At 35.1% G+C, this 25811-nt stretch overlaps 1 protein-coding gene across 2 annotated transcripts in view; it reads right to left on the bottom strand.

Moving 5' to 3' along the window:
• FYB (FYN binding protein) overlaps positions 2038–25811 on the bottom strand; it is a 172368-nt gene continuing 148594 nt past the window's right edge. Inside the window, exons 10-19 of one of the 2 annotated variants that reach the window (XM_005694771.3) lie at positions 25645–25667; positions 24512–24578; positions 23362–23499; positions 21714–21739; positions 19720–19786; positions 16742–16832; positions 15603–15765; positions 7274–7307; positions 4903–4934; positions 2038–4133 (exon numbers count right to left, since the gene is read on the bottom strand). In XM_005694771.3, coding sequence (XP_005694828.2) covers positions 4111–4133; positions 4903–4934; positions 7274–7307; positions 15603–15765; positions 16742–16832; positions 19720–19786; positions 21714–21739; positions 23362–23499; positions 24512–24578; positions 25645–25667 — 664 coding nt within the window. In that variant the 3' untranslated portion in view covers positions 2038–4110. The remainder of the gene's footprint in view (positions 4134–4902; positions 4935–7273; positions 7308–15602; positions 15766–16741; positions 16833–19719; positions 19787–21713; positions 21740–23361; positions 23500–24511; positions 24579–25644; positions 25668–25811) is intronic. The other variant, XM_005694772.3, reaches the window with a different exon arrangement.

Raw genomic sequence — 25811 nt, 5'->3', positions numbered from 1 at the left:
CATGGGATTTCCCAGGCAAGAATACTGGATTTGGTTGCTATTTCCTGCTCCAGGGAATCTTCTCAACCCAGGTATAGGGGTATAAAACAAGTAAGGCAGATTCTTTACTTTTGAGAAGTTCTGCTTAATGATGAGTCATTGGACATGAAAAGTGAAGGAGCAGAAGCAGAGAAACTTTTGGGTTTGAGCTTGAGTGAATGGATGATTGATTTGTCATGGAAATAGAATCTATAGGAGGAATCATCAGCTGAAAGGGAAAAGAGGATGAGTTCAGTTTTGAGTCACATGAAGTTAGAGGTACTTGTGGGATATCCACAGAACCTTGACTTGAGAGTAATTGTAGCGGAAACCAGACTGTGGTAAGTTGAAGATTGAATATAACTTGAGAATGTAGTAGAGGGTGAATAGGGGCCAGGGCTTCACATTAAATTCATATTTGAGTGAGTGAGTGAGTGAGTGAGTGAAGTCATTCAGTTGTGTCCGACTCTTTGTGACCCCATGAACTGTAGCCTACCAGGCTCTTCCATCCATGGGATTTTCCAGGCAAGAATACTGGAGCGGGTTGCCATTTCCTTCTCCAAGAGATCTTCCCGACCCAGGGATTGAACCCAGGTCTCCCGCATTGTAGGCAGACAATATTTAGAGTTAATTAAAAATTGATTGAAACCAACAAGAATCTATTGTGTTGCACAGGGGATTGTACCCAATATTTTATAATAATTATCAAACAATAATTTAATAATAGATTATATATATGCATAACTGAATCACTTTGCAGTACACCTGAAAACTAACACAACATTGTAAATCAACCATACTTCAATTAAAGAAAATTGATTGAAACATTTCTTCACCAGATATTCTGATTCAGTTGATCTGAGGAGGATGTGTATTTTTACAAACTCTCCAGTGCTACAGTGGTCCGTGCAGGTCTTCTGGAAAGCAAACACCAAGATGGAGTGAAAATGCAGTAATATGGGAGAGGGGGGAGGGGCAAATACATGTGTCAGAGGAAATGGGAGGAAGGCAAGGAAGGCTGGAGGAATCAACAGGGAGCAAGGCAAGTCTGAACCCAGAAAGGGAGGAGAAAGAGATGGTTGGGGCAAAGCATCTCAGAGTACTATGATGGTAAGGAAGGGTTAGACAGGCTGCTGGAAGGTTTTGTATCTTTCAGGAACAGGCCTGCCACACCCAATTGCTGGGTACATAAGAGCAGTCTGTCGGAAGGCTGGCATTGGTAGGACTGGGGCCTTTGGCTAATTAAGCTCTCTGTGGTTGAAGGTCCATGAGGCACATTTTCCTGGCTGCCACACATAATCTACTTTTTTTGGGGTGTGGGGCACATCTCATGTGAGGGTCTTTCTTCCTTGACCAGGGATAGAACCCAGGCCCCAAGCATGGAAGCATGGAGACCTAACCACTAGACCACCAGGGAATTCCATATACCATACCACTGAAAGACAACAAGGTGAGGAAAAGAAGATAGAACAGACTGTAGTTAGAGGGGTATTTGGATAGTAGGCAAGATTTCCTGTTTTTCTAGCAGGAAAGACTTGAGTATGTTTGTAAGCCTAAAGGAGGGAATTTGCATAATGGGAGAAAAAGACAGAAAAGAGGAAATGTAAGGGAAAGAGGGATGGGGAAGAAGTGAGACAGGGAGGCTGAGAATGAAATAATTGTGAAAGAAGAAGACTCCAGAGAAGGCAGGAAAATGTGAGATAACAGGTTGTGGCTTTGACTCTGAGTGGTGATATCTTATTTTCTGGGTTATTGTCTGGTTACGGACTAAGGCTGCACCTTGTAGGATATTCGAAGCATTTGCACTTGGTTATCTCAATTTCTTTCACAAAACAGGAAGCAGGTCTCAGGGACATCGGTGGTGGAAGGTTTGGTTTGAACCGGAGGTATCCCATCCTCTGAGGCCGAAGACAAAGGAGATAAGAATGGGCTCAAACACAGTCTTTTATACAGATATGGGATCAAGTTATGGGACAGAAAGCCTGCTAGCCTTGATTTCTCGATAAGTGGGAGGCAAAGTTATCTGTGAAGGTATTATTTATTTGTCACTCTTCTCACATGACAAAATTCCTTATGTAAAACCAAAACAGAAATAATATTTAGCATATTAAAATTAATACTTCAGATATTTCCTTTATATTAAGGCAATTACCTATTACATAAATCTTTCACAGGCATGTATCTGTTTCTTTGTATATGAACCAAAATTCTAAAAGATTCTCTTGATATAATTTGGCATTTTTAAAAGTGACATTGTATTGAGTTTATACTATTCTGAATCAGAAGAAAAAATTACTGGAAACATACTGACAGTGTATTCTGTATATTTGTTACCTGATTTAACAAACAAAAACCACATATGGATGATGTAATTTTATCTGGTTTTGAAGTAAATTCATCACATGAGCAAATACTGTCTCCTATCAAAAATTAGGCATCAAATATTTCATAATTGGAAGAGGTCTTTTAAGATCAGTGTCTTCTAATCTGGGGGCCTCAGACTAGAGAAACGATAGTAGTTGATGATCTATTTTTACATTTCAAAGTACCTAATAGAAATCTCACTTAACCCACATGAAGACTTTGAATTTCTTTACAATTACTTGGAATTATTTCAATTCAGAGGGGCCACTCTTCAGACTCTCCAATGGGTGGGCCTTTGCAATATTAAAACATGGGTAATGCATTAATCATTATTTCATCACTGAATTTTAAAAATCAGGAAAAGCTTCTAAAGCACAGGGCTAGGGCAGAGGAGGATTATAGAAGTTAACTGATAGTGAAAACATTGGGAAAAACTGACTTAGTCTAATCCTGAAATTTGCAAATGAGATAACTATTAATAGGAGGAGGATTAATAATTTATCCAATATCACATCAAGGTTCATTAATAGCAGGGCCAGCATTAGGATTTGCTAATTCATATTTTGTTTGTTTAGTCACTAAGTCCTGTCTGACTCTTTTGTGACCCCATGGACTGTAGCCAGCCAGGCTCCTCTGTCTATGGGATTTTCTAGGCAAGAATACTGGAGTGGGTTGAAGTTGAAAAAGTTTCCTAATATACTTTTTTCTTGGGTGTTAGGTCTCTTCAGTTTGTGTCATGTTTAGTGTTCTTAGCTTTTGGAACACAAATGATTCACATTTTGTTTTGGGATTGTTTTTGGTTGAGTATGTACTAATATGAAAAACCCCAGCCCAAACACTAAGATTTATTAATTTGTATGCCCTCTGTTGGCTAACTTTCCAGTAAAGTGGTTTAAAGTTTTTTCCATAGAGGTAATTGAAAAACAAAAACCTGTAAAAGAGTCTTCATAGCAAAGAGGTGCATTAAAGGCTAGTTACTTTCAAACTTCATTCTTCATAATTTTAGGGTAGTCTTCATTCATATCCACTCTAGTTACAAGAGCACTTTAAACAGAATTATACTGTTAGCATACAATTCTACAAAAAGAAAACATTTTAGACTCTTCCACCGTTTTAATCTTAGGTGTGTATCGGAATTGCATACATTCTCATCAAATAATTAAAACATATTCACAATTAACTTAGAGACAAACTTTATACAAAAGTTCCACTATTACTATCATTTTTAAAAACATTTAACCCACCAATAAGAGAGGAGACAGCCCTGCCTTTTAAAAGCTAGGTAATTTGAATGGAGAATATAAGATATGATCATTATAAGTACAAACAATAGTTTTCCCTCTTAGGAAAAGTCTAAAAATTTCCTTCCTTATATTTTTTGTTGTTCTTTATGTTTCTTTAGACAACACAGTCATTTCTTCTCAAATGATTTTTTTAGGAAGAGTTGTCTATTGATGGACTAAAAGAAGTGCCTTCATTGTAGCTGAGGCAGAACTGGGTTTTTAATATTTCTTACATCTCTTAAATACAGTCTTCTAAGACGTTGATTAGGCAGAGCTATCACTTTCCAAGTCCAAAATTTCACGATGTATAAAAGTAATTGGAATTTTTGGATAAAAGTACTAAGTAGCTTTGTGCATTCATTTTCTATGATACTCAATAACAAGCCAATTAAAATCCAGACTTCACACTGATGTCAAATGAACATAGCAGAAGAGCTTCTGAGAGCTAGTCATTGTCATAGATGCAACCTGAAAGGAGAAAACAGAAATTAAATTAGTTACACAAAATACATATTCCCTAAGTGTTCATAATTGGAAATGTAAATGATTCATACTCTCCTGGTTTAGGATTAAGGAAAAGCAGAATTGAAAAAGCAGTTAACTGGAAGACCATATATTTATTTAACACTCATTGCTTAGTGTACTTTTCCAAACAAAGTTTCTGGACAAATCTATTCTCTACCAAAATGAGACTCAGGATTATTTAATCTGAAACTTTATTAAATGTACCTTTTGAAAGTACTTCTGGATGAGGCTGAAAATATTAGGCATCAGTAAGAATCGTACATTTAAAAGGAGACTAAAAGGAACATTACACTATGCTTCATTTCAGGTGAGATTAAACTTTTAGATCGTAATTTAGAAGTGTTCAATGCTTAGATAATACTAATAAGTAATACATGTTATGAAATATGTACCTATTTACTGTCTAAGCACAAATATTTTTTGTGGATAAAAGCAATTTTTATTAAGACATGGTATAATGAAAAATTCACTAAATATTTTTATTCTTTTATTTTCAAAGGAAATAAAGAAGAGATTTTCTCTTGATTTCCAGTCATTTACAAAAATAAGTTTTTTTCATTATACCAAGGTATTTACATTTCCTAACATTTTCAGGTAATTCAAGTTCTGATCAGATTGGAAGGCTCTTATTAATCCAGTAAGCTATTTCCAGTATTTGTAAGAACAGTAAATTCACCATTCTTCCCTGTGGTGAGTGCCACATGAGACTTACCATCAGCAATATCATCATAAATTTCTCCATCACTGTTAAGTAGAAAATAAATTTTACTTTAATGAAATAATCTGCTTAATATTAAAGTAACATTAGGTTAAAAGTTTAATAACATTATTTCATGTGATACAAGGCATTTAAGGATGAGAAGTATTATGATGATGAGTATTACGTGTTATACATTTATAAAAAATGGGAAGAAATTTCATATACATCTGGATCCCCTTTTATTGACTATAAAAGTCTTCTGTTTCACTCTTAAACACACATGCACACACACACCACACACACAACTTATTCCATATCACAGACATACAAAATAGTGAAAACATGCCCCAAGAACACAGACCATGCCTTATTCATCTTTTAATTAAACTACAAGCCTAGCATATATCTGTCCTTGGTTAAGAAATGTTTGTTGAACTGAACAAACTGAAAAATCAAAGCACAGTACTCTGCTGGGGGCCCTCATCCAAAACTCTGATGAATTCTTTATGTTGTTAATATCAGATGTATACTACTTTCATGTGAATTTCAAGTGTTGAAGGAAATACAACAATATTTGGCATAGGAAATGGGTGTATCATTCTTACAATATTTCTAATTATAATTTATAAATATTAATTAAAAATATATAAGTATTGGTTACAAAATAAGCAGCCAGGATATGGTTCGTAGGTGATTCTTATGTTACATAATTTAAAAAATGTTTGTGGTTATAGGCAGCATCCCTAATGATAGTTTGTGACTTTTACACATTTTAGGTTTTATCTGATCCTGAATCTTTGTGACATACTCTATTCCATACACACACTGAGTCCCTCCTACGTACCAGGAGATTTATAAGTAAGACACAGCCTTTATTTCTAGAAGCTTATAAGCTAATGGAGGAAAGAATGACATGCAAGTAATTGAAATTGAATTATAAATATTAATAGAACCTTGGAATAGAGGACACAGGTTTGAAGTGCAGAAATGTGAGGTGAGTTTGTCACTTAGTCCAGACCTACTCGTGGTTCCTCTACTACCTTTGTGCATTTAGAAGCAGCAGGCTTTTCAAATTGCTGCTAATTATGGCAGATGCTGTGAGTTCCCTATGTCTTCTGTTTGAATCCTTTTTCTGAGATTGAGGAAGGATTTGGCTAATGGAAATTTGATACAAATGCAAAGAGGACAGATTTTTTTCTACCGTTCATTCAATAAGCATTTATTAACTGTTCACTTCAATAGATGGTAAAGCAATAATTACTTAGAGTACATTTTCGGAATTCTCTCTAAATCATCCTGTAATAATCACCGATGAAGATGTGGTCCCATTATTTGTCACACATTCTTTCCTTGAAATTTGTATCTTTCATAGAGTAAAGCCCATTGAAAAATCCAATGCCTACTACTGTGATTAATGCTCTGAAGAAAACAAAAGTGTTATGATTATTTTTCTCTTGATTCTTTACTAGTTTGCTGACAGAGCACTTAACCTGCAGTTGTCTCTTTCTGGTGTCAGGTTGTTTATGGATACAGTCTGTGAATCCTCCTTGATTTCTTAATTATGCCGAATTCTGTAAATCTCTGGATTGGTATATGACCTACTGTGATAATGGAGCTCATTTCTTACACTGGTTTGCTTGGAACAGAATCTTGTAACATTGGGGCGGGGGAGGGGTAGGGGTGTGTGACTCTGTTAGCACTAGTACCAGACCGTGACAATGTCCTATTCATAAAAATAGAAGAATCATTGACCACTATCTTTTCTTTTTGGCGTGCTTCCAAAAAAGACAACTTAATATTCTATGATGCATGGCGTGAGTAAAGAAAAGCCCTCAATTAGGAGCCAAACTATAAACTGTTAACAGGTGATATTTGTACCTACTCTGCAGAGCTATTGATCTCCGATCAATCCAATCCACTGCATTTTTGTTGCTTTGTTTTGGCTATGAGGCATGAGGAATCTTAGCTCCCTGATCAGGGATCAAACTGATACCCCCTGCATCAGAAGGTGAAATCTTAACCACTGGACCGCTAGGGAAGTCCCTCAGCTACATTAATAGCTAGTGAATAGCAAAGCATTAATGAAAGTGCTAGCAGTTTTGACCTGTATCCAATGTTGCTATGTCTGTCTCCAATGAATATATAAAACCAGCAATGGTATAATCATGAATGAGAAGGGCTCCTCTTTTAGATTTAAAAGAGTGATACTTAAAACTAACTTCATTATGGATACTACCATATTGACATTAGTATAGTGTATTGTTTTAAAATTTATTTATGATAGTTTAGTAGATTATGTTATTTAAATGATATTAAAAATCCTTCCTAAAGAAAAGAATATCGTTCTTTTTGAAACTATAGTAGGAGGAGAAAATAGGCTTACTTGTCCACCAAGTAGCTCCGGAGGACATAACCATCTAAGAAAGAAAAAGAAAATATATTTTAGTAACAATATAAACTTGAAAACTCTCTGCTATTTTTAAAGAAATTGAAATAGAATTTAATAATTAAAAGAATATCATATAATATATTGAATAATTATATCTATCTCCAAATATGACTCATTTTTATGTGTCCACTTTTCTCTTTCTTTTTTCTCTCTTTCCTGTTTTCTGCCATTTACAATATTTCCTCCTTCTCCCTTAAATGAAAAACTAATATTTTCTTTTCTAAGCTACTGTATGTTGTAGCCCAAGCTTCTTTCACAGTTTAATCTATTTCTTCAAGGTGTTGCCCATGTGGCACAATTTTAAGAATTTATTAAGCATAATTTCTCCAGTTACAAGAGTAGGTCATGGGAGTGTGTGCTTAGTCCTTCAGTCAAGTCTGACTCTTGGAGACCCCACGGACTGTAGCCTGCCAGGCTCCTCTGTCCATGGGGATTCTCCATGCAAGAATACTGGAGTGGGTTGCATGCCCCACTCTGGGTTGGATCTTCCCAACCTAGGAACCAAACCAGGGTCTCCTGCATTGCAGGCGGATTCTTTTATCAGCTGAACCACAAGGGAAGCCCAGGTCATGGTAGGGATTTTAAATATCTCCAGGTCTAAGACTTAACTTTTCAACTTTTTTTTACACTGAACAGTCAGAATTATATTCTACTCCCCTTTCAGATCCGCAATCTAGTGGTTACTTGGGGGAGTGTGCATTCGAAAAGGTTTCAAAACAGCTCTCTTGTAATCAGTGTGAAAGATCTTTCACTATTGTTTTTGCCAGTTGACAGAATGTCAATGTTTGTATTTTCATCTTTGATGGAACAAATAATTATTAGAAGAACAGATATCAGAGATTCCAGTGATTCCTCTGTTAAATAAAAAATAGACATTTTATACAGGAAAGCAAATTATTTTTTTTCCACTTTATTTTTGCCCCTCTTGAGCAAAATATTCCTAACAAAAAATATGCACTATTTTTCACAAGAAAGTGTCTGCTGACATCTAATTAATTTACTAACCCTTATAGCTGTTAGTTTTGTGTTAGCACCTAGTCACTATTGCTTGCTTGCCATTAGTACCGTTTATACTTTTGCCAATCAGCATCTAAATAATTTCTTGCACTGAGTCAATTTATTGGTTTTGTTCCACCTCAGATCTGGTTTTGGGCTCTAAATCAGAGTAAATGTGTAAAAAATGACAAAGCAAGAGGTTCATAAATGAAAATTAATACCAATGCTAATAAACTTACTTAAACATAGTAATATCATATTGCCACTGACTTAACACAAAAAAACTTTAAGCTAAAATCATATAACTGAAATTGTGCATTAAAATTTAAGGAAACAAACTTTCCTTTGAAATATTCCAGGGTAAAAATACTCCACCAAATATTCTGTCAACAGATTCATCGCTTTTTGATAAAAAAATTGTTAAATTTTTTAATCTTATTTTATAAGAATCATATTTGGAAAATAAAGAATCAAAGTTATCTTCAAATTGCTGTAGCATAGAGGTAATGAAGCATGTGTCAAAATCGTAAAAACAGACTAATATTTTTCTTGGAATATGAAAAAATTAGACCATGTTATATCTTCCATTTTATTTCAATTAAAGCAGATGTGGAAAAAGTTAATATAAAAAAAGGTCATCTAAAATTAATATCTATGATCCTTGGATTGCCTTTGATTCCACAGTTCTTTCGTTTCACAGTAACAAACTTAAAAAAATTTAAGGTTGGACATCATCCATTTAGCGTGATTTTTAAAGGGGGATAAGCTCATCTTTAACAAATTCAATTCTCTGTGTGTCTCTCAAAAGAGAAACTCTGCAAATAACAGACTTTTAGAACAAACTGCAGATTTTGTATCAGGGTTCCAATAGTGGAAATCTGTCTTTACCTGTACCTGTGTTTAGGGCTAACATAAAGTGTGAACCATTTCTACAGACAGTAAGAGCCATAAACTTTATTTTTTCGTTAGTTAAAACTGATGGTTATGTTTTCATTTTTAAAAACAAATTGGAAAATAAAACAATACAAGTTAAGTGTTCCCATGATATTCATGTTTAAATTAATAATTTAAAAATAACGACTGAAGCCTTCAATGATGAAGTTAATCTCTTTGTTAGTTGTCTGGGCTTTGTAAAGTATCTGAACTAAAATTAGAATGTAGACAATTAGAGAAATATATAAAAAATTAGAAAATATTGCCAAAGATTGGAGTTATTCTGGCATCAAATATATTTGTTGTCATTTGTAAAAAATATTTAGAAGGTCAAAAGAAACTAAATCCAAAATAAAGAATATAATCCTCATTTTGGGAATTAAACGTTTTTATTTTCCAGTGCTAGAGGAGCCTGGCAGGCTACAGTCCATGGGGTTGCAAGAGTCAGACATGACTTAGTGACTACACCACCACCACTATAGGACATCTATTTTTTGTAAACTCAATTATGCTAAAATTGCATCAACATGGATAAAACACTATCTGTAATTAGGTATAAAACAGTACTTTCAGTGATCAAAGTTAATAACTCATAATACAGTTTAATTACCTAATCTCACAAAATTAATTACAAAAAATTTATTTTCTTAGCTTCTCAAACCTCGATTACATTTCCTCCTATATCTTGTCTGTTCAAGAGTTCTAACCACTTTTTCGTTAGAGGAAAGCACTAATGTTGCTGCTGTTTTTGTAGTTGTGAGATACATAAACATCAATGATTGGGAACATTATTTGAGAGCAAACATATTAAGGGGTTGGGGAAGGGTTGGTCCTGCGCTGCTCTATTTTAGTTCCCTGAAATGATGTGATCATTTAGGGCTCATTAGCTATAAAATTGCTATTAAATAGCATTTCTACAGGGTGAACAACTTTTAATACAGCATAGGTTTTGCTGTCTAGTACCTTTAAAAATCTCTGCTAAAACTTCATTATATTAGAAGCATGATTCATGACAGTGTCAAAACAAGTGTCTTACCATGAGTTTTTATACAATCTCTCCATTATAGTTCCTAGAAACAAATTTTTGTTTGCGGTAGAAAATGTTCTCTTTGCTCACATGTTCCATGTACAACCATCATAGGGAACATTAATGAAAAATACAAACAAATGAAATAAACAGAAAACTCACCATAGTTCTGAAACATGCAGAGGAGCTGCTGTGTTAGTCAGCTCTATAATATGATGGACACTGGCACACCAGGGAGTCTCATATATCATATGAGATTATTATTTGGAAACTTCACATTCATAGAGCAGAACATAGAACACAATGGCTTGAAACAAATGCTTAAAAATATGCGGTGGGGTAGACCTACTTAAGAAAGTCACACCCACCCCGTATACATGTCAGTTAATTTCTTCCCCCAACATTTACTTGCTACAGGTCAGATGTGTCCTAGAACTAATGACTGACCTTTCTGAAGGGTGTTGTGAATATAAAATTACCAAGGATACACAAAGCCATCTTTGGAATAAAATGAAAGAGATCGTTGTTCTAATATTTTCAAATTTTTTACTCAGTAAAAATGATGAATTGTATTATTTCCTTATCATTTCATTTGTCGTAAGCAAGCCCAGAAATAAAAGTTAAATTTACTCACTTTGGCCTCATGCAGTTTAAAAACAATAAAGTCACACTGCATACTTTTACCCAGGCAAGTGAAACAATGTCCAACTTCAAGAGAAAATGCTCACAGTGGAATAGAAATTAAAAATGAAATGCAGTATAAAATACTAAATATAAATTATTATCCTAGTGTATTAGAAATGTTATCTTTCCTCTCTTTTTCTCTCCCTACTTAGTTTTAGGGTTTCAAATCAGATGAATTATTAAATTTCTGAATAAAAATTTTTTTCTTCAGTTAGCATGTGTTGTTTTAAAATGGAAAACAAAATTACTGAAGCAAAGAAATGATCAATTGGATTGGGGACATTCAAAGTACCTGTAAAATTCCCCTTCCTTTGATGCCCAAAGGAAATGGAGAACATTTTGACCACAAATAACTCAGCTCATGTCTCATTCCACACATTTTGTAGGAAAATTTTCTCCAGTGACAGGAGGTGGGAAAACTCCAGCTTATGAGACATTGAGTTGAGGAAAATGCACAAATATTATCAAGAAATTCTAAACATTTGGGAATGTGCCATCAAATATATATTTAAGATCTCAATGCCGCTACAATATGCTCTTCTACAAGTCTGGGTGAGACTTTTTCAAATGTGCTAATGCCAGTAAAAGTGGTTTGTACTCTACTCTGCAGTGAGAAGGGATTACTGTTCATGCTTTAGCCTTGGATTTCTATCATTACAATTATGTTTAAGTAAACTATGGTTTTCTCTTTTTTTCTGTGTGTGCCAGATTAAAAAAGAATAGAAAGTAAGGAAAATGTTAGGATCACCATGGTGCTGGATTGCAAATGCTATTACTGCTAATTACATGTAGAAAAAGGAACGGAAAGATTTAGAGTCTCTCAAATGATACACAACAAGTGAATGGAATCACTAAGGCTAAGACAGAGAACTTGTGTCTTGAAACAAGTTAAACTATTCAACAGACTTCTTCCCACAAAATGTCAGTATGTCAGATTTTCATCTGGTTAAACAATTGCAGTCTCTAAATTCTTACACTCAATTCAGCGAGTCCCAAACAAGGTACCAGGCAGTGTAGAATGTATTGGCAATACAATGTTGAGAACATTTCATTGAAGTTACTCTCAAACTCAGAGTTTAATAAGAGTAATATGTTGTTAAAGCAATAAGGACAATTGCCGCGGTAACAGTAGTGGTATGGTAGAGCAAGGAGAGATTAATTGTGTTAGGGAGGAGGGAATGAGTGTGCTTCCAATTTTAGATGACAACTGGTTTGTTTTTAATAGATAATTTATGGGCATTCCAAATAGAATACAATAGTATAGAAGGGTGAAATAGCATAATTTACTCAGGGAATGACAAGTCAGTAGTCTGTATTTCTGAAGTATCACCTGCAGATGGGAAATAGTTGAAGAGGGGAAGGCTAGATCATAAAGGATTTTATATACTAACCCTAAAGACTTCATGTTTTTAAAAATAATGTTCAGGTAACAGTGTGGTGAGTGGACTGGCTGAGAGTAATGGTAAGGGAGACATATCTTTTGAAAGGTTACTGGAATAATTCAGATGAGGGAGGGTTAAAGCCACACAGCAATGGTCCCAAATCCTATAGTGATATTTGAGGAATGGATCAGAAATTAAGAAAATTAAAAACGTCAAGGATTCAGTTCAGGGAAAGAATAAGGGGCAATTTTGGAAAAATTAAGAAAGATAAGAGATTTTGGGAAATAAAAGGGAAATGAAATAAACCTGATCATTGAATTGTGGAATAATGCAATTGAACATGCTTTTGATGGCCCTCCCTTTTGAGGGCCCTTTCACCCTCATGATTTCAGATTTGTGGTTCGACTTGCAACTGATAGTAATTGCATTTTCTGTTTATTTACTGATGACTTTTTTTTTTTTCTGGCTTCCAGAACTCTCTCTGTTTGCTTTCTCAGTGTCCTGAATGACTGGCCACATGCCCAGGGGTAGTCTTTAATTCCTGATGGACAGGAGTTGATGTATAAATATCCCTATTTGTTTCCCACCGGATGGGATAACACTGCTGCTTGAGCCTGCCAATGCAGAAATAAGAGATGTGGGTTCAATCCCTGGGCCAGGAAGATCCCCTGGAGGATGGCATGGTAACCCACTCCAGTATTCTTGCTGGGAGAATCTCATGGATAGAGGAGTCTGGCAGGCTACAGTCTATAGCGTCGCAAAGAGTTGGACACGACTGAAACATCTGAGCATGCAAGCTCCACCTACCCAAGTGATACCTCTTTTTGATAACAAGGTTTTATTAACTGCCTTCTCTTCCCAGTCTACTCTGCCACTTGCCCACCAGACTCACCTTCCAACTGGGGAGGCCAAACAGACACAGTCCAGGCCAAAGAAAGTTTTTAAATAAAAAACAGCTAGTACACAAGTTATAATAAGATGATTTTCATTCTGTTTGAGATGAACCCCAAACCACCAAAGAACTGAATTAGTTATTAGTGAGCTTGGGAACTGTAAACTGCATTGGTCCTACACTAGGAAAAAAAGAAAAAAATAAAAGTAACAAGGAACCCTTGATTTTATCATGTAATGTTTTCACTTCTCATTTTTAACAGATGATAAATTCTTAAGAGGATGGGAGCCCTCCGGTATTCATAGTAGTATTTAGAATGATTGATGTCCAAATAGAAAATGACAGCAGATTATAAATTATCCCTGAATGGCTGCTGCTTTTTCTCCTGTTTAAGGTCTGTTGATTCCTAGAGAGGAGTCTGCTCCAAATTTCTGTTCTTGATGCTGAATCTACATCTGCCCATCTGTATCTATACATGTTTGTTGCTGAGGTCATTTACATCCTGTTACTCAGAGTCTGTTCTGTGGACTAGCAGCATGAATTATGTGAGACCTTGGGAAAACTCCTCACCTCAGATCTACTAAATTAAAGTCTACATTTCTAACAAGATCTCTGTGAAGTGCATGTACTTTTAAGTCTAGGAGCATTGCTCTAGATGGGGTCTGTTGTTAAGGACAGGAATCTCTGGACAGCAGGTCAAAATAAGCCTGAAACTTGTCCTCTGGAGAAAGGTCCATATAACAAGCATCAGAACAATTGTCTGTTGTGAAAAATGTGACATAGTTGGAAAAGCAGAGGGAAAGAAATTATCACCTAGGCCCATCACCCTGTGCATGCGTGCATGCTCATTCACTTCAGTTTTGTCCGACTTGCTGTGACTCTATAAACTGTAGCCTGCCAGGCTCCTCTGTCCATGGGATTCTCCAAGTAAGAACACTGCAGTGGGTTGCCATGCCCTCCTCGAGATCTTCCTGACCCAGGGATTGAACCAGAGTCTCTTATGTTTCCTGCATTGGCAAGTGGATTCTTTACCTCTAGCATCACCTGGTAAGCACCCCACTCCATCACCTTAATCAGCCATTATTAGCATTTTAGTTTTATTTAAATATTTTAAAAACATGGCTGTAAAGAAATCCCATCCTTTATTAAGCAGGCTTCTTATTTCTGTTACTAATGGATCATGAGCATTTCCTCATGTTATCATAATCATCCTGGAAAATATTCGATTTGGTATATTCATCATAACTTTAATAATTTAAAAACCTTGAGCATTTAAAAAATATTTTGGCAGCCCTTTAAAGCATGCAGTTATCCGCATTTAAGACTATTCCTTAGGGTGTGTGTGCACAAATCCTGGACTGAGTTGGGGTATTCTTTGTCTCCTGCAGCTCTGTCTTCAAATGGTCTCCTGTGACCTTCTAGTCTTAACACTACATACCCCTGCCTGTTATCCTTTGTACCCACATTCCATTTTTCCCTTTTACAGCCAACCACACCTTGTCCATATAAACTTTAGATCCATTTTCCCCACCCTTGAGTCACTGTGTTTTATTCTTGAAAGATCCTTTTTGGTTCCTGTCCCTGAGTCACCTTCCTGTCATTAAAATTGAACTCAAGAGTTTTCCGTGCAGACTTACTGGGCTGATATGGGACAGCCAGGCTGGCTATTCAGTTTTAAATATAGGACATCATAATTTTGACTTACTCTTCCCTGGGCTTTAAATGAAATAAGCTACCTTTTAAAATTGGACAAAAACATTTCCATCTGTCAGCTTAAGTATCTGTTAGAGAGGAAAGGACTCTCTTGTATTTATTTGGAAGAGTAGGTTATATTAAATGTGCCAAATAGGAAATGAAAACAAGTGAATTTGCAAGGTAGGAAAACTGGAAATGCTAGGTGTGACATATGAGATATAATTTTAAAACCAGACCAGAGCAAGACTCACTCAGTTCTTTAGCACAGTGGTTCTCACTTTAGTGTACATAGGAACAAACTAGGAAAGACTTACAATCTCTGTCTGACCCCCAGAGCTCATGACTCAGCAAGTCAAATGTGGGGCTAGGGTATTGCAATTGTGATAATCGCATCAGAGTTTTCTGATGCTGGGGGTCTGTGGGACCATATTTCCAGAAACACTAATTTGGCATTATCTTTGCAACTCAGTGCCAAATATAGCAGGTGGGAAATGAAAAAAATTAAAATGAAATACATTGATTCCAGCCCAGCAAGATCTCCAGTTTCTTAAATTTACAAAGCATGGAGCAAAAAGAGTTTGGAGTGATCACTAAAACTTGTTTAGCTGTTAAACGCTGGAGCATCATATTTCTGAAGAGTAAGTAGTGACTTACATTTTCCTTCTTCATTCCTGCAGAGAACTTTTGTATCATCTGTGTTTTGTATAACTTCCAGCGATTCTCCAGGCTTTATCTGCAGATCTCTGTTGCCCCACTTTTTAGAAGATAAGGAGGGTGCAACTTTGGTGGAATAGAGGACTCTAATTTCACCATCATACTGGAAACATAAGGGAAAACATTATTGATTGATGTGTATTATTAAAGTAATTCACTTATTGACAGACTTATTAAGAAATTTTGTTAAAAATTTCAGCAAAATTTCAAATTTTGTTAAAAAAAACTAGTTCCTTGTTATCTTTTCAAAAGATAACATAAGAAGATTAAAGAAAACTTTTTTGGAGAAAAATCACTTGCAACCTCACCAACCTAAAATAATAATTATTTTTAAATTTAAAAATTTAAGATGTACATGAATTGATTTGTCACACTCATTTTCTGCAAAATGATTACTATCAAAACTTCAATTCTATTGGTTTGATCACTTTACATAATTACCATTTCTTCTTTGTAGTGAGAACACTTAAGATGTACTCTCTTAGGAATTTTCAAGTATGTAATACAGTATTGCTGACTATAATCACCATGCTGTAATTAGATCCCTAAACTCACTCATCTTATAACTAAACATTTGTACTCTTTGACAAACAGCTCCCCCTGCTCTCCACCTCTGGTGATCACCATTTTACTCTTGGTTTCTGTGGGTTTGGTTTTTTTAGATTCTACATATAAATGATATTATACAGTATTTGTCTCTGCCTCTTGTCTGACAATTTACTTAGGGTAACGCTCATAAGGTCCATCCACATTGTCACAAATGGCAGGATTTCCTTGTTTTTCATGATTGAATAATATTTCATATCTCTATATATATCACATCATTTTTAATCATTCTATTTTTAGCTTACCTTCTTATTGAGTTTCAAAGGACAGCTAAATTTAGATGATTACCACAGTATGTATATTGGGCATGTACAAGAGTTCGCTTAATTTCTTAAAGGAATAAATCTAAATCTAAAAGTTTGTAGAAAATAAAGGTGTTGTGATGGATAACTGTGATATTGATAATTACACAGATAATCATTAGTTTTTTCATTAAGGCTTTGAACTTTGTATGATATTTAAATGTAACATACTTTAAATTTTTTCCTGAAGTCTTTCTCTTCTTTTTCTTGCTTTTTTAGCTTCTTAGGGTCTTTTTCTTCGGCTTTGGGCTTGACTCCTTGACTAGGATGGCAGAACATACATAAAACAGCATTTAGTTTCAAAACATAAAAAGAATAGTGTATAATGGAGAATTCATAGCATTACATTTTTGTTAAATTTCATTTTCAATTAATTTTTTCTTAGAAATTGAGTACATTCACTGTGATAAATGATGACTTTTCTTAATGTAGAATATTCTTGAAGAGAGTACAGGCTGAGTTAAAATGGAAGTTTGAGATGATCATGTTGAACAATATAAAATGACAGAAGTATAGTTTAAACATTGTTACATATCAGCAATTTCAGATGATCCAACCTATTCTTGAATCCCCTATATTTTTCAACCCTTCCTAAATAATCAAGTGGTTTGGTTAACATCATAGAAAAAACTTCTCTAAAAAGAAACATTAAAAAAAAAATTTGACCACGCCATGCAGCTTCTAGGATCTCAGTTCCCTGACCATGGATTGAACCCATGCCCCAGCACTGAAGGTGCTAAATCCTAACCACTAGACCATGAGGGAATTCCGCCCTCACCCCCCCACCCCCACCCCGGGAAAGAACACTTTTTGAAAGACTGATTTTCATGGTTTAAAAACTTATCTATATATTAATTTTTTTATATCTACTTAAAGTGAAGCCAGGGTTGTATCTCATGATACCAACTAAAGTCAGTTACTATAAGAGAAGTCAACTGGTCTAAGCCAGTGATTCTCCAGCCTGGTCACAAGTAGGATCACCTGGGAAGTTTTTTTAAAGATACCACTGCCCTTGTCTAAATCCTTGAATTTTTAATTACATTAAATTAATTAAAAATTCTAATTAATTAGGTTGAGTGAGGTCCAGGTACCAACACACATATTTTAAAAGTTCCCACGTGATTTAATCTGCAACCAAGGTTGTGAACCATTCCCCAGGATTAAATATGGTTGCTAGGAAAAGGCTGTGAATCTCTGTAGGAAGGAATTTTAAAAAGCAGAATATTTGTGAATAATGACAGTTTTTAATCACTGATATTAATTTTATTTTGATTACCTAAGATAAAGCTTTGTTTGTAACTGAGCTATTTAAAGTTGAGTTTTTTCACTGGGAAGTGAATTAGTATGCACTGTCCGGCCCTAAGCTCTGCACTGTCCCTCAGCACCTGCTGTCTGCAGGCTTCCCTGGTGGCTCAGTAGTGAAACATCTGCCTGCTAATGCAGGAGACACAGATCCCATCCTTGGGTTAGAAAGATCCCTTGGAGAAGGAAATGGCAACCCATTCCAGTATTCTTGCATGGGAAATTCCATGGACAGAGGACCCTGGTGGGCTACAGTCTACAGAGTAGGAAAGAGTCGGACCCAACTGAGCAACTAAACAATACAGTCTTCTGTATGCTGGTGTCCTGGGCAGTGATGGAGTCCCTGGCCCAGATAAGCACACTGGAGCAATCAGAACACACACAAATGTTAAAAAGGCCCCACACCTTCTCTTTAAAGATAGTTTATTGAAATTTATTTTAAAAAATGCAATGCTATGTTAGAGAATACACAATTGCCTTAAACTCTGAAAACAAGAATGGGAAAGAAAATAGTCCCTATTGCATAATGTTGAATCAGCTGGGGCTTATTTTGTTTAAAGAAAAGGGCCAATGGATGACTCTGGGTTCCTAGAGAGCTATTTAATGGAATGTGGTGGCATTTCTACAGTAATATTAAACACAAAAATGCATTTAAAACTGTCAGGGATAGAAGTGACTTCCCTATGGTGAGGACTATTAGATTTTCTTTTCACGGAGCACTAAAAAAGGAGAATGATTCTCCTTTCACATTTCTGGTGTGTTTTGCCTGTAGAACTTGATCTTCATATATAAATAACAACATATTTCCCCCTCAGTTTCTTTGATCTTGACACTGCATCTTGTTCTGTAAAATTAGTTTAACAATGTTGGTAAAAAATAAATATTTACTTAGAGTTCACTCATGCATTTTTTACCAGTATAGCTCAGAATACACCACTTACTATATTCCACCGATGTTACTTTCATCCTTTAACTGAACAATTTCTGAGATCTTTTCATTCATCTTTCTCTTTTCTTGAAAAAGTTAAAGGTGTTCTTGCTTTTAGCATGTATCAGATCATCTCACATACTCACTGGAGTACAAGAAAGCATTCTACCATGTTACATTCTATTTCAGAAGAATTTTCAAAAGGTACTCCTCTAGTATTAACTGATTTTAGATTTTCTTACAATTTTTGTCTAAAATTAAATTGAAGCCTTAGGGAAAATAAAGAATGTCACTATTCACTGTTGACTGCTTTTGTTGTTGTTGTTAGTTTGAATGGAACCCTTGAGAATCTGATGCTTTTGTAAACGTATGACATAACTTTTAAAAGTCCTTTCAAAATACAGTTCTTGCTCTCATTTTTTTCACAAGAAGAAACAATCCTCTTGAGAAGGACAGAGGAGGTTTGAAGCAGGTGGGTTAGGATTTGAGATACAAATTAAGCAATGTCTTCAAGACAAACAAGGTTTGGGAAAAAGTAAAAATAAAGGGAGGGGATGAGTTAGTGAGATCAATTGCTACCAGGCTTTCAGATATTTTCCCAGTGAATGAGAAAATAAATGAACATAGACATTGGTGGGTCACAGGGCAGAGGATGACCAGGGGACCAGAAGGACCACTGGGGAAGGGGGAAGGGGAAGGGAGAAAAGCGGGGGAGGGGAGAGAGAAAGAGGAGGAGGACCTGGGCTATCCATCCATTCACAAACCTGGCAGAGACAGCAGAGCTGGGATCAGGGAGAGGAGAACAGAGCCAACAGAATGGCACATAGTACAAATGCACCCCATTGGGGTTTTATCCAGTTGAATGTTCTTGAACTGTTTGATTTTCATTGCTTCACTGTAATGAGAACATTTTAATTACCTTATCTCTATTGGGGGAGGAGGGAAATCAGAGGCATCCACATCATCATAAACTTCATCTCCCATGTCTAACAAAAGACAGAATAGCAAACGGTGAAACACTGTTAGTGGACATTTTGATATGAGCATTCAGCGATATTTTTAATATAAAGATTGTTTTGTGGACAACAAAATAACTTTCCCCGAGGTCTCTGTACATTTCTCCTGGATGCATCATCTATTCTTCAAAGGGGAAAGATTTTTCTCTTCCTTGATGCATGTGTTAAAATTCCCTCAGCAACAACAACAGTGACAATGATTATAACTACTGTTATCAGGAAAAAGCCCTCAAGTAGTGACTGAGATTATTTGAAGATCCACAAGTATGATGAACGGCAAGATCAGCTGATTGCTGACAAACAAGTCAATACTCCTGGCCATTAGCAGCAGGTAAAGATATTGAAAAAGTACTTAAGAAACTTACCTTTGGGGTGCTATGATAATAGCTATCATTTTACGTATATGCTATGTCTTTGTCTATGTATCTGTCTACTTATCTATTGATTTGTCTATAACTCTTTCTTTACTCACTGATCTCTTCTTCATTAACTTTTACCTTATAGTAATATTACCTGTGGCACTACCTGAAAATAAAATGTGCTTGTGATACCTGACCGTTTTGAGAATCAGTATTGATGGAACAGTGGCTATGACCTTAACTGCCTCAGGGATTTTTCCAATCTGTAGACACTTTTCTTCCTTCTAGACTTCTTGTTATTAAAGTCAGGAGTGCTGCTTCCTTTCTGTACCTATTAAGTTGCCCCACAGCAAATTAAGCTGAAGAGATGGCTTAACAGGAGTACAAATGTTTTGAGGAATGATTAGCACAGAAGGCTTAAAATGCTCTCTAATAGTGGCAAGAATTTGATTTTCTTTAACTCCCCCCTTTTCTGTATATATGTACATACATATACATGCTGTATTTATATGTGCATATTTTCCTTCCACTCAGATTAACTAATTTCACAGCATAAAAACTTGTTCAGCTACCTGAACAATCTAGAATAAATATATAAAAAATAATGACATATCACTGATATTCAGAAGAGGAAAAATTACTGTTCCATGCACATGCACTTGATACATAATTAATACAGACAAAATCAAAACGAGCAATACATTTTTACTTAATTGATCACATTTGTTCCATTTTATACCTACTCTTTGTGGAGCTAGGTTTCTTGAGTACTTTTTAAAAATTGTAAGTTAAGATGTAAGTTCATCATCAGTTATTAATCAATTTGAGCTAGAGACTTACATATTTTCAAATTGTCAGATGAAAACAAAGTCAGATGAACAGTCTGGAAGAATAGATTATCTCTGTGTTTGGTTTGCTTTTTCAATTTATTTATAAATTAAAATAAACTTTTTGAAAACCTCTGAATATTCTTGCAAGATATTTTATTTTGTTCAAAGAAAATTTCAGAAAAATCCTTTAAGTCTCAGCAAGGGTAAAACATAAGATGATCAAAATTGAACAAAGGAAAAACTATTTGACATTTAGCAGTGGAAAAATTTCCAAAGACAATATAAACAATACATTTTTAAAAATAAAAGAAATTTAGATTCAGAAGGATCTTGGTTGCACATAGTGTGGCACGTGTTTAGAAATCTTTTTGCAGAAATCTAATACATCAAACTCTAACTAAATTGGGGTGGGATCCATTAGGATTGTTGGGGCCATCTCTACTCATTTGTCCCTTTCTCCATAGTGATCCTGTGACTGGAAGAACTGTTTAAAAATCACTGAAAGTTAAAAATTTCCTTTTCCCACTATTTTACTTTTGAGAAGCTGTGACCATCCCAGGTGAAGTTACTTGACAAAGTAACACAATTTATTATTTTCAGAGTCAGGACTTTAATTCGGATAGCGTGACTAAAGCAATCGTTTCTGCAACCCTATCTGCAAGAAGTGAGATTAAAAATATATTAACACAATTAGTTTTTATTACTTACCCACTTGTTTAGGAGGAGAAGGGAAACTGGAAAGAAAATGAGAACATAATTATAGTCAGACCAATATAAATACAGAAATTGGGTCTTTTATTTAGGAAAGGCATGAATAAGTAACAGCCTTGAGGCTTATGAAGGCTAATTAATCTGTTGAGTATTATTCCTTTCTCATCCTCCATTTCTCTGCTAAGTCCCAAGTTTTTGTCAAGCAATTTGGAATTTAGCAAGACTTTTTGGGAACTCTGGTATCGGCCAAACAAATCAAGAATCATGACATCCAGCGGTTTATTTTTCTCACAGCCATTGGACCAATGTTTTTGAATCTGTTCTATGAAGTTTGGGCATATTATCATACCAGAGTAAGTGAAATGGTCTAAATATTTCGGAGTCATTGCAGTGTAGCTCCGGACGAAAACAGTTTGACTCAAAGAATAGAAGTGTAGAGTCACAACAAAAGTCACAGGAATCTTCATATGACCATATGGTCATATGCCACAGTATGACATAATATTGTTTGATAATACACATATATCCCCAAACAGAAGAAAGGTGAATAAGAGAGGAATAGCCACTGAAACTAGAGAGTGAGAATTTATTAATAGAAGTGATTTGAAATCAGGATTGGGTGACTTTTAGTTGCAACAGAAAAAGACCTTTGTTTTTATTACTTTCTGAACTTTAAACACACACACACACATAACTGGAAGAATGGTGCACAGTTACACTGAAGTGTGAGAGGTCATTAGTAAAAGTGATTTAAATCAGAATTAGCTGGTGTGTTATTGAGCAAAAAAAAAAATCTGCTTTTATTTCTAAGCGAGGACTATATTTGAGTAATGATACATGAAGAGAAGATTTGCTACGTTTATTTACAATTTTAAGTATCTCGCTTATTGAGTGTTGTTTTAGTGTCTCACAAAAGGATTTAAAATTAGGAATTCTATGTGTAATTGACATCTTATAAAGACTTCTGTTAAAGTGTGGTGAGTCTATTAGCATATATAAACAATGAAAATTTGAGTGTACTTAAAGTCCTTCAAATTTATACACATGGAACTTATACTAAAGGATTATTTTTGTATAGAAAGATAAAATGTATGCTTTAGTCTTATTTATACAAACTGAAGATACTTAGAGTAATTTTAGTATAGGACAAACATGTAATTCAAGTGGAATTAATATATCATTATTGTGAAAGTTACAAAGACTTCAGATACTGTATTTAGAGAAAAGAAATTCCAAATTTTGTCCTTTTTTTTCTATAAGTTAACTTTTAAAAGAGAATGTATATTTTGAATAGTCAGTATAAAATATTATATAGTAAAATGCAGTGTTGGAATTCTGACCTTTTAGATGTGATTTACAGCTTAAAAAAAGGTCCTGCTGAATGGAGGGTGAGTGTATGCATGTGTGTGTGTATGCATGTTTGAATGGAAAACAAAATACATTTTTGATGTATATGATGATCTTATGTAAATGCATGAGTTTAAAAGTGACACAATAAATGAGACTAGAATGACTAATAGAAAAACACATTAAAATTTCTTAAGACTATCTGAATTTGGTTATCGGTTATAAAATATTAGTAGCATTTGATTAAATTATTAGTGTAGTTATTGTGCACTGGATTTGGTGGTTGTTTGACTCTTACGATGAACCTTCATCATTGTCTGACTCAGAGTCTTTAGGTTTCTCTCGTATACTTTTCTTTTTGTCATCTTTTCCCTTTAACATCTTCAAAATCCCCCAGGACCAGGTGTTACTCTTCTCTTCAACCTGTAGCGTGGAGCTTTGGAGCATGCAGGCATTGATCAGATTTTTTATAATTATACTGTGTTGATCATTCAGGCTGTAAGCTACTTATTGTATTCAACAAGATGAAGCTATTAAGTTTATAAGTCATGGTCTTTGAATACTGCTGTGACTAGGTAAATAGTAGGCAAGTTATCTTCTCCTATTTGGTAGATTTCTTAAACCTTGTTTCTTAAACAAGTGAGCTGAGTCAAAAGTTTTAAACATCAATTTAGCTTTGCTATGATTAAAAGTAAGTTGTTATTAGATTAAACTTTTTAAATATGTATTTAAATTTAAAAATGCACCACTTCAAAAGTTAAAACACCCAAAGGATTAAGTTTTCAATATTGCCACATATAGCCAGAGATAAACATATGATCTCAATTTATTTGGATTGCTTACAACTTTGATTACTATACAAGGGCTTCCCTGGTGGCTCAGACGGTAAAGAATCCACCTGCAGTGCAGGAGACCTGGGTTCAATTCCTGGGTTGGAAAGATCCCTTGGAGGAGGGCATGGCAACCCACTCCAGTATTCTTGCCTGGAGAATCCCCATGGACAGAGAAGTCTGGCGGGCTACAGTCCATGGGATCCCAAAGAGTTGGACACAACTGAACGACCAAGCACAGCACAGCACATGATTATTATACAAAGGCTAGCCATGCAACTACAAACTTTCCAGAGATTGCCACAAAAATGAAGTATGGATTGATAAATAAATGATTGGGAAAGGTTTGAATACTTGTAATCCTTACCCCTTTTCCATTTCACTCCTTTTGACATAGTTGTCAAGGTTCCAAGTGGTATATTCCAAATAATATACCACTTCATTTGAAGTGTGGTATAATTACAATTCCTCATTTGCCATTGCTGTTAATTAAACATTTTTGGTTATGTAACAGGGAATGCTACTTTCTGCTTTTTATTCTAACTAGAAATCAAAACTAGTGACAATTTTAGTATATACAATACTTTGCAAAGAGGCAATTAAGCTGATTATTCTTACCCATCAGCAGCATCCTCTTCTTCTATCCCATCATAAATATCATCATCTGGGGGAGGTGGGAACATCCCTTCATGTGAATTAGGGGGAAAAAAATCTGTTAATTTTGTAATTTGGTCACAAATACTCACTCAAAATTTGATAATAAATGTCTTATGCAGAAATAAGATGTAGGAAGCATCTTATTTTCATATCAATTATTTAAATTAAAGTAGCTTTATTTTCCCACTCTTACACAGAAGTAAATTAATTTTTTAACATCATTTTGTAAGGAATTCTTAGAAGTGAACTGTAAAAATATGAGGGATGATATAGAGTACTGTGCACTGGAGGTGATAGAAGTGGGGGAAATAACTGAGAAAAAGTAAAATTAAACAGAGGATGGAGTTGAAATTTATTGTGGAAAAAGAAGGGAAAAGTTGATAAGAAAAACTTAATTAATACTAAGGAGACATTCAGAAAAAAGCATTGATCAAGATGTAAGTAAAGGAAAGCAAATGAAAAGTGACTCTCTAAGCACTGATGGGCGCTGGGACAAAGAAAAGAACGGAAGGTGACTTTTTCATTTCTTTATTTCGTTTCATCAAAGGAATATTTTAAAAGTTAAACCCTTGCTTGACTTGTTATCCTATGTTTGCTATTTGACAAATATTTATTTAACCAATGATTATTGACTACCTTCTTTGTAAAAATGTGTACAATAAAGTTGAAATTAGATTTTTAAGATGAGAATTTCAGCACTGCCAGGTATTAGCAACCCTTATTTTGTTGATGGGATAATGAGAAGTCTTTAGGAGTCATAGCTATGGTGATTATGTAAGGTATCATCCAAATAGGGACATTTCTGAAAGTGAAGGGGGATACTACTAGAAATTGTGCTCAGACACCTGCACAAATCAAGACTGCCCTGGGCACATGGAAGTGGAAACACCCTATGACCCGTAACGTGGAAAAAAGAAGTGACTTGCTCGGGGTCACTCAGTGGCCAGGACTGGACTCCATGTTATTGATTCCCAGTCTATCGTTCTTTCTACCACATTAAGATCCTCCTCCTTATTTGCAAACAAGAGCATTTTGTCAGTAATATACACAAGGACGTCGAAGACTTGAGAAACTGATCAAAGCGGGTAGCTTACCTCCACTTCCACTCTGACTGTGGCTAGGAGAAAAAGAGTAGACATTAATTGATATATTAACTATTTAGCTGTCAGGAAAGGAAGTACATATGGAGCAGTTAAATGAGAGAAAAAATAATATTCCAGTCAACAGTTATCAGGATGTTATTTACAATTGTCAAGATATA

This window comes from Capra hircus, chromosome 20 (genome assembly GCF_001704415.2).
Source record: "Capra hircus breed San Clemente chromosome 20, ASM170441v1, whole genome shotgun sequence".
Classification (NCBI taxonomy): domain Eukaryota; kingdom Metazoa; phylum Chordata; class Mammalia; order Artiodactyla; family Bovidae; genus Capra; species Capra hircus.
This window is presented reverse-complemented; position numbering and strand designations above follow the sequence as displayed.